This window comes from Electrophorus electricus, chromosome 2 (assembly GCF_041902795.1).
Source record: "Electrophorus electricus isolate QZ-2024a chromosome 2, ASM4190279v1, whole genome shotgun sequence".
Classification (NCBI taxonomy): Eukaryota; Metazoa; Chordata; class Actinopteri; order Gymnotiformes; family Gymnotidae; genus Electrophorus; species Electrophorus electricus.
The window spans coordinates 22,345,001-22,355,052 of NC_137498.1; the positions used below are offsets into that span (position 1 = coordinate 22,345,001).

Genomic DNA, 10,052 nt, shown 5'->3' on the forward strand with positions numbered 1-10,052 from the left:
TTTTTTTAATCTCAAAGGTTTAGTATCATAGTTTCACATCTCAGAACAAGTGAAACAGAAGCCAAGATGAGCAAACCTGCCGGTTCAACAAGTGGTTGTTTGGATATATTAAATGTCAAATCCAGTAAGTAGTCTTTATTCTGCCTTTATTCTCTTCACAAACTAATCTAAGACATAATTTTCGTATTTTACGAAATCAACATGGTTTGTCTAAATAACAATATTGCAGAATGTTATTTGCAAAAGTGTGTTCGCAAAACGAGTGGACCAGGCTTCTGAACATATAGACTCATACTGAACTTTTCTTAATCAAGGCTCGCTATTATAAAAAAGACACTACAAGGCATTCGAAATTCCTTTGGGGTTTGCTTTGTATCTCCTTTGATGAATAGACTAGCTTGTCAATTTATAGAGTTAATGTAGTTTTTATAAAACGTAAAAATCAGAATCGCATGACACGCAGTTCGGGCAGAATTATTTAAATGAGCATGAACAAATATTCTATTAGCTATTTATGAGATAATGTGTTTGGTTTGGCATATATTTTGTTCTCGGGTTATTCGACTGAAAGGATCTTGACAGCAGAATTACCTGTCATGTTTTCGTAATACAACGTGACATAATCTAACCATAAGTATATACTATATTAAACAACAACAGTTTCTGCTCATACCATTTTAAAAGTTAGTATCTAACGCCTTTTAAAAGATTACTAAGTGTAGTATTTATTTACGTTCAATAAGATAGATCTGTTTTCTTGATTAGGCCTTTGTATGGACTAGGCATTCGTCTGAACCTGTAAATTAATTTCAAGGGAATGGGAACCTGCGTGCTGTGGTATTTAAGCATGATCAGCGCCGTTTTGCAGAAACAATTAATTAACTGAGTGACAAAGTCCGTTCATAAATCAGACCAATGCATTTTAACTATAATGCTATAGATCAGTATACGTCTGTCTATGAGGCTAAAACACACACACACACACACACACACACACACACACACACACACACACACACACACACACACACACACACACACACACAACTATTGACGCACTAAACTCTCAATCCCATTTGCTCGTCCATTATTAAATGAAAAAGAAATAGTATTAATCGTAGGTTATACTTTTAAGTAATTCAGTCCAATTGAGCGCTAAGGATAACCATCATAAAATAGTGAAGAAAAAGCTTTTAAAATACCACGAGTTCATAATTTAGGCACTATATTGGATTGAAACTTAAAAGACTGTAAAGATTTAAAACTTTTGGACTAAAACTTAAAAGATTGTAAAGACTTAAATTTTCGGAAACCCAAAAATGATGCTTGGCCAATAGTCAGAAATAATCCAGTTTAGTTTTCAAATTATTTTCAGACACGGCCTAAGGATGTCTTGTACATTTTCTTAGCATTTCAATAAATATTCGGAAACAGAGCAGTTTGTGTTTTCGTATCATTATTATTGCTCACTCTGAACTGTTTCTTACTCATCATTACTTTTAAAATGTTTTAAAATTACAGACAGTTTGGGTGGTCTTTGAGTTGCAGTTCCCCACAACTCCACCTAAACTATTGCAACATGATACGGACCTGAAACTGATTACAGTAATGAAATATGCCATGTGTCTTCAAGCAATTACGACGCACAATGCAACATGATGGGAGACCCGTGAGGAAAAGATAAAGGCGTTCTTGCACGGCTAAAACAAATCCGCCTTCGACCAATTTCTGCGTGTCTCCTAAGCGTCACTGGCGGTCAAGTGTATAAAATTAGGCTGTAATTACTTCTGATATAGACGTAAAGTGCACAAAGCTGAGAGGTGACAGTATTTTATTAATAGTTAAAATGTAGCTTCTGTATAACGTATTGGATTTTTAATATAATTCAATATAATATAAGACGTCACATCTATGTAACCTAACAGGCATGCAAACAAATGCATCGGGAAAAAACAGTTTAATTCATTATTCTTAAATAAACAATGAATAAAGCTTCTGGAATAATTGTGGAACTAGCCTACGCTGAGGGGCGAATATGCGGACATATTTGCTATAGTGTATGTATGTATGTGTGAGATATATATATATATATATATATATATATATATATATATATATATATATATATATATATATATATTGCTATTTTGACAACAATTCAACAATTATTGGTCTCCCCATTTGGTTTGAACTGCTTGTATATCCTATTACCTTTACTTGAAGTCTAGCCCAACTACATATCTTCCGATTATGTTTACAATATACACAAGCCATTATCTATGTATTTTATACATATATACCTTGAAACCTTGTGTATTACACTGCAATAACTCTGTTTTACATACACACATACATGTAAACATTACACTATTTAAACGTTGCCGAAAAGTAAAAATTGTAAAGCTTTCACAAGTCATTTATAGAAAAAAACTTTAAATAATCTAATGCAAAAAAACCCTGCCAAAGTACTTTTGAACGAGCTATAATTTTCAAAGACCACAGGGCACGGATTCTACAGTAGAACACCCTAGCACGAAGTCATTGTTTTGCTACTCAGTCGTTACCGAGCTATATCCGAATTCCCATGCTACCGTTTTTGACGGGTCACTGGAAAATCAATGAGCAGGTGGACATATGTCAGTAATTACATAGCCGTTCCTCTAAACGACTCCCCCATATACATGCAAATATACCAGCCATTAACGGATTTAAATACAGGAAGAAAAAAAAAAGTTTTATACACACACAAGAAAAATCACAATTTTCATTTACTCCAGCCTCATTTGCATACACTTCATTTGAGTCGCTGAGACGCACTGGCCCGTATTATCCTCGCTCCCGTGTCACTCCCTAATCCGCGGGCCTATAGATGGCGCGGAGAAAGCAGCTGTCGAGCTTCATTATGAGGCAGGGTTGGCAGCTTGTCGAGATCGGTCCAGTCAGACGAGCCTCAATGGGGGAAATCATTAAGTTAACACTTTCCCTAATGTCACCATTGTCCGCGCCTGCAGAACATTGTTTTACGGAAACCTTCGATACGCTTCCCACCATTACGTGCAATAGGCCTAAAGGCACATGGATTCCCATAAAGTGACCTGTTAAAACAGTGTCCCCTGACACTGTTATGTAAGTGTGTGTTTAGTACAGGGGAGTCTTTTTACATGAGCAGAGTGCTGTCAAATCTGAGTTAGAAATCCTGCAGTAATCTATATTAAGAAGTCAGTCGTGAATCAAACAAATTCCGAATGCAAGGTTTTATATTTTAGAATTAGGTACGGAATGTCTATATATCACTGTCATATAATCTATTCGCATCATTGGTTACATATTTAATTTTATTCTACATATTCACAAATTTGCAAGATAACACATTTGACTATCAATGAAAATAAATGTTTATACCTATTTACTTCTAAGGTCGAATTCTGGACATTCCGTGTAAAGTGTGCGGAGACCGAAGTTCTGGGAAACACTATGGCGTATACGCTTGTGACGGATGTTCTGGATTCTTCAAAAGGAGCATAAGGAGAAATCGAACGTACGTTTGCAAATCTGGTACGCAGGTGAGTCAGTGTTTTTCATCAGTTGAGCGTAAAACGGTTGAAACCATCAAAGCATTAGCTAATTTGGCTCAATAAGTATGAGCGCCAGTCACTCAAAAGACTAGATTACATCTCCGCTGATTTTCATAATTGAAAGATTATCCTAGAAGTGAGCCTCCTCCCGTGTCTTTGAGAGCCCTTTGCCCCGTCTAGTGTAACAGGTGTAATCCAATCTAACGCACCGGCATGACTGGGTGGATTTGGAGAGCGGTAGGCGGGAATGACACTATTGGCCAAGCGGCAGGGGAGCGAGTCAATGGCCGTCATTACTGCGCGCGATTCTCCCCGTACCTGTGGAGTGCCCCCGTCTGAAGATATCTCTCTCTCTCTCTCTCTCTCTCTCTCTCTCTCTCTCTCTCTCTCTCTCTCTCTCTCTCTCTCTCTCTCTCTCTCTCTCTCTCTCTCTCTCTCTCTCTCTCTCTCTCTCTCTCTCTCTCTCTCTCTCTCTCTCTCTCTCTCTCTCTCTCTCTCTCTCTCTCTCTCTCTCTCTCTCTCTTTCCCTCCCTGTGCGAAAAGGATAATTCTTTTCTTGTTCTGATTGCTTTCCCTTTTATTTCTTTCATTTTTTAGGGCGGCTGTCCGGTGGACAAGACGCACAGGAATCAGTGTCGCGCCTGTCGCTTGAAGAAGTGTTTGGAAGTGAATATGAATAAAGACGGTAAACAGTTGCTTTTTCCCTGCATAATGAATTAACGACAACCAAACCAAGCAATTTTGTAACAGAAACTTGTAATTGTGTATCTTTGCTAATTATATTCTTTCAGAGATTCAAACAATGTTTTAAGACTGAAATACAACCGATTCGAGGTTCAGCATTAAATGTTCTTAGTTATGAATTAAATTAGCGTTTAACTCTGTTTGCATTTATCTAAACAGCCGTTCAGCACGAGAGAGGGCCAAGAACGTCTACCATTAGAAAGCAGGTGGCGCTCTACTTCCGAGGGCACAAGGAGGTGAACGGTTCATCTACTCACTTTCCAACCACATCCATCCCGGGACCGCCGTTCTTCACCACAGTCACTCAGCTCGAGACACACAATCTGGAAATAAATACTGTCACAAGTACACCAGAACGGCAGGCAATTGTAGGGCTTGCGCAGCCCACTCCTAAGGTAAGCTACGACGTAACATACATCACTGACAAACAGTTTAGGCCAGTTTAGGTTTTTGTGTATGGTTATTTAAAACACACAATACATATTGAATAGTTTCGTTGTAATATTTCCTATGCTCTTTGTTTAAAATGTAAGTAATTGTTAAACAAATATATCTTTCTTTTAAGTATCCCCATGAAGTTAGTGGTACGCCCATGTACCTGTATGAAGTGGCGACGGAATCTGTGTGCGAATCGGCCGCGCGCCTTCTCTTTATGAGTATCAAATGGGCCAAGAGTGTTCCCGCGTTTTCAACGCTTCCCTTACCCGACCAGGTAGACAAACGGTCCCTCATTCTTATTCAAAATGTTCACAATAAACAATCGCGATGAACTGCAGAAAACACACACGCACACACACACACACACACACACACACACACACACACACACACACACATATATATATACACATATATATCTGAGAGTTCTTGGAAGGTGCAGTCAGCCCCCCACCCCCACCCTGGTTACTATAAACACGCAAAGAGAACACAGTTAGGTACCTGGTACCCCGGTACTGACATGGAAGCTTAACACTGACGCTAAACAGAAAGAGGCGCTTACACGCACCTCACTCAAGCATCACACAATGACATACACACACAGGTGTGCATGCGGGAAAACACACTTGCGCGCGCGCGCGCGCACACACACACACACACACACACACACACACACACATATACATGTTTGTAAATGTATCATCCCCAGCATTAATGAACGCTGTAATCCGTTTTGCAGCTGATCCTATTAGAGGATGCCTGGAGGGAACTATTTGTTCTGGGAATAGCACAGTGGGCCATTCCAGTGGACTCAAACACACTACTTGCTGTATCAGGTAGGCTATACAGTACATCATCCACAAGGATATTTGAATATAAAAGTTATATTTAAAATGTTATATAAAAAGTATCAGAATGGAAATAAATAAAAAGCATATGTCTAACAACATATCGCTATAGCTTGATGTTCTTTTATACACACAACAGATTTTATAATTATTCATCATTTGTTTCTATGCACACAGGGATGAATGCAGAAAATACAGAGTCACAAAGACTAAGCAAGATAATTTCAGAGATTCAAGCACTGCAGGAGGTAGTGACGCGCTTTCGACAGCTGCGACTGGATGCAACAGAATTCGCTTGTCTGAAATGTGTAGTCACCTTTAAAGCAGGTAAGATGCTGCTAATCTTAACACCCAAAAGTGAAGCAAAGGTTTTCAACTTCAGAATGCCATCTGTGGTATTTATTAAACCAGAAGGTTTTTAAGGTCCTGGTTCCTGTAAATTTTCAGCACTTGTGGTTTGCAAAGAGCTTTTTATAAACAAACAAACAAATGAATGAATAATTAATTTATTGACCGATTGTGTTGTTGTGCAGTTCCAACACACAGTGGATCGGAGCTAAGGAGTTTTCGAAATGCAAGTGCCATTGCGGCGCTCCAGGATGAGGCACAGCTTACATTGAACAGCTATATCCACACCAGGTACTACAAGCTAAACACATAACAACTACGTACTACATTCCTAAACACTTCATCACCTCAAGCATACTTCTAAATCTCAGGTACTACACCATTAAATACTTAAGTGCCAGGTACTACACTCCTAACACAATTCTAAACAGTTCATCACCAGGTACACTACACAGCTAATACAAATCATAACATTTAATCAGGTACAACACTTTTAAACACAGCCGGGTATGACACCCCTAACACAATTCTAAACACTTCATCAGTAGGTACTACATAATACAATCCTTAACACTTAACCGTCATGTACTATACACCTAAACACTTCATCACCAGGTACTACATCCTAGCACACTACTAAACACTTAATTACCAGGTATTACACCCCTAACACAATTCTAAACACTGCATCACTAGGAACTACATACCTACTACAACCCTTAACACTTAATCACCAGGTACTATACCCCAACACAATCCAAAACACTTCATTACCAGGTACTACACCAGGTATACACTACTACCCTTAACTTTTAATAAGCTGCTGTACCCCTAAACGCTTCATCACCAGGTAGTGCACACCGACACAGTCCTAAACATTGAATCACCAAGTACTACATCCCTAACACACTGCTAAACACTTAATGAGGTATTACACTCCTAAACACTTAATTACCAGGTATTACCCTAAAAGAATCCTAAACACTTCATCATTAGGCACTACAACCCGTAGTCTCCAGTACTCCTAACCATTTCATCACTAGCTACTAAAACCAGAACTCCTCAGTACTTCTAATCACTGCATCACTATGCACTACCACTCATAGCCTCCAGTATTCCTAATCACTTCGCCATCTGTATAAACAGCAACTTTTCGGATTGAAGTTTGAAATTTGTCGAATTGTATTGAATTGTATTTGTTTAATTTTATTTATTGAAATGTATTATTTATGAACAGTTTAAAAAAAAAAGCCTAACGTGGCTATCGTAGCTGCCTAAATTAAAGTAGTGAAACGTTTGTACATATGACTGTTAATGATTCGTTTCAGGTACCCCACTCAGCCCTGCCGCTTCGGCAAGCTCCTGTTGCTCCTGCCAGCGCTGCGCTCGGTCAGTCCGTCCACCATTGAAGAAGTGTTCTTCAAAAAGACCATCGGAAACGTGCCCATCACGCGACTTCTTTCTGATATGTACAAATCTAGTGACATATGACCTCGTGATTTGCGCACGATTTGCGAGATACACGAGGATCTCATAAAGTGACTGCCCGAAGCCAAGTCGAAAACTATATCTTACACTCCGATTATCGGAATTTGACATGAGGGCTAACGTCTAAGATATCTGCTGTTGTTTCTGAAAACACCTTGATGCTAACTACAAATGATTTTGCAGTGTTCGAACAGCAGCGATACTTTGGGGAGACAATTAAAAAAAGATATTGGAGTGTCAAGATATAGCATGGAAGCTGTAAAGACTGCGAGGCTAAACAAATTCTGGTTACTGATTATCCAAACTATTAAATCGTGATCTAAACTATTCATTTCTAACTAATTTACATCTAATCTATTTAAGTATACTGTATTTTTTGAGATAACTTGTACGATTTTTTCCGAACAACTGAAACTAAGGAGGCCTATTAGTAGTTATTTTCTAGATTCTTGGGTGGATTAACAGTTATTGAAAGCTGTGTACAATCACTTAATGATTGCTCACTGACAACATTTTATATACTCTAAAAAAACTCTAAAACCAATGAGCTTTCCAACCAATGTTTCTGTCGATATCAACTTTGTTATTCGTCTGCAACTATCCGTGAAAGCTATGGTGGAAACCAAAATATTAAAATTAAAATAATAATAATAAAATAAGAGAGCGAGAGAGAGAGAGAGAGAGAGAGAGAGAGAGAGAGAGAGAGAGAGAGAGAGAGAGAGAGAGAGAGAGAGAGAGAGAGAGAGAGCACGGAGACCCATGAAGTGGCGTTGCGCGGAAAGCAGGTCGCTGTCCCTTTGTCGTAGTGCTGAAAACCAAAAGCTCCTGCGTCATTAGAGCGCGTGCGGTGGAAATACACGCGTGCGACGTGTCCGAAGCTATTGCAGATTTAGGGGACAGCAAGACCGCGCGACCCACTCCTCTTCACCAGCGTACGTAAAAGTGATCATTTGGACAGGAAAATGTCTTTTGTGAATTGCAGTTGGGGGACAGTTCTATGGACTATTTCCACTGCAGTTAACTTAAAAAAAAAAAAAAAATCTGCCTGTTTCTGTTTGACTTGTGGTGTAAGCCAACGCGACATTCGAAGTTTACTCTGAGTAGTTACTAACACATGTTCAGAGACATGTTCAGCACTTGTTGTTTTTTTTTGTTGTTGTTGTTGTTTTTTTTGTAGCTTGTAAATATATTTCTTGTTGTAAAAAGTAATAATTTTGTGAAAGATGTCTAAATATTAGAATAAATATTGGGAATCGACGTTTTGGTACTCTTTTACCTCACCTAGGCTAATACTGAACTCGGCTAAACCTCTAACCATTCCTAATTCGATTTCTCTGTCCTGTGATTGGGTTATTTTGTTATTGGGTTGTTTTGGGTCCTGCCGCAAAGAGAAAGATCCACTTCCCCCTAAGCTCCTGCTAAACAAGGACATAGAGAGGTTCATGTCTGGACTGGAGTGCATATTGAACCATCGCTGGTACAATACATCCGGACCTTGAGTTAAGTTGCTCTGCCTTGCGCGGCCGAGGGTTTCAAGCACTCTTTGATAAATCAAGGGCTCTGCCCAAATTGGATTTTTTATCTTCAGTTTTGATAGAGAGGAGACACAATGGAAAGAATCATGATTGCAGATGACAGCGTTCAATTCAATTTAGCTTATTCCTTTACCGTGGGTTGTACTGGCTTGGAGTGAACTGCAAGGTTAAAAGAGTCCGGTGGGTGCACCATTTAAGCAGAAACGCCATGCTCTTCCATGTAAAACCACATAAAATCCTTCAGCACCATCCAGGTCAGGTCACAACTCAACTAAGTAATTCTCTCCGTCATGTAAAACAAACCTGAGCATCAATTTTTCACTTGTACAGTGAGCTTCAGAAGTATTCGGACACTTCAATACTACATGCTTTGTATACTAGCTTTGAAAACTTGTGTTTAGGAAATAGAAATGCTAGCTGCATATGCATATGCATTGCTCATTACTTTAAATTGTCTGTAATAGTCATCACCAAAAGCTTGCTATGGTGCTGCCTTCAGTGTGAAAATTATTCTTTAATCTTGACTGGGTGAATGAGTTCCACGTGAATTTAAAAAAGGATTCTCCTTTAGGCCCTGAAAGATGTATTGCACAGGCCCCACAGGCCCCTGGGAGAGGTGAAAAAGTTCCAGTGATGGATATTTTTAGGTCTGTCACACATCTCTGTTTACATCCTGGAGATGTTTCTGATCTGAAGCAGAGGTCACCAAACCCCTTTACCGAGGTAAACTATAGTGAACACACTTGTTGTGACCAGTTACTTAAACTCTTTAAGAAGACCTTGATTACCTGGACTTGATACACTACATGTGGAATGGAAGTACACAGTTCAGAAAAGTAAATCTCAGAGAAGAGACTTGATCCCTGACCTAAAGGATTCCATTGGCTTTTGCATAAAAGAGACCATTTGAGCATTTGCTTTGCAGTGCTTTTTTTTTTTTTTTTATTGTTTTACTTCTTCTGGAATATATATGGTCCACATGTTTGACAAAAACAAAGCTAACAGGTAAGTCTGTGTTGTGCAAGTACTGAGTCTGCAAGTGGACATATCTGACCTAACTCACAGATATGTGCACT

General features: G+C 39.0%; 1 protein-coding gene across 1 annotated transcript in view; it reads left to right on the forward strand.

Moving 5' to 3' along the window:
- nr2e1 (nuclear receptor subfamily 2, group E, member 1) overlaps nt 1-8,692 on the forward strand; it is a 9,157-nt gene extending 465 nt beyond the window's left edge. Inside the window, exons 1-9 of the mRNA XM_035529398.2 lie at nt 1-124; nt 3,418-3,563; nt 4,173-4,260; nt 4,479-4,714; nt 4,885-5,031; nt 5,497-5,593; nt 5,783-5,932; nt 6,139-6,244; nt 7,282-8,692. The exon at nt 1-124 is cut by the window's left edge and continues 465 nt beyond it. Coding sequence (XP_035385291.1) covers nt 67-124; nt 3,418-3,563; nt 4,173-4,260; nt 4,479-4,714; nt 4,885-5,031; nt 5,497-5,593; nt 5,783-5,932; nt 6,139-6,244; nt 7,282-7,444 — 1,191 coding nt within the window. The 5' untranslated portion in view covers nt 1-66 and the 3' untranslated portion in view covers nt 7,445-8,692. The remainder of the gene's footprint in view (nt 125-3,417; nt 3,564-4,172; nt 4,261-4,478; nt 4,715-4,884; nt 5,032-5,496; nt 5,594-5,782; nt 5,933-6,138; nt 6,245-7,281) is intronic.
- The last annotated feature ends 1,360 nt before the right edge of the window (nt 8,693-10,052 follow it).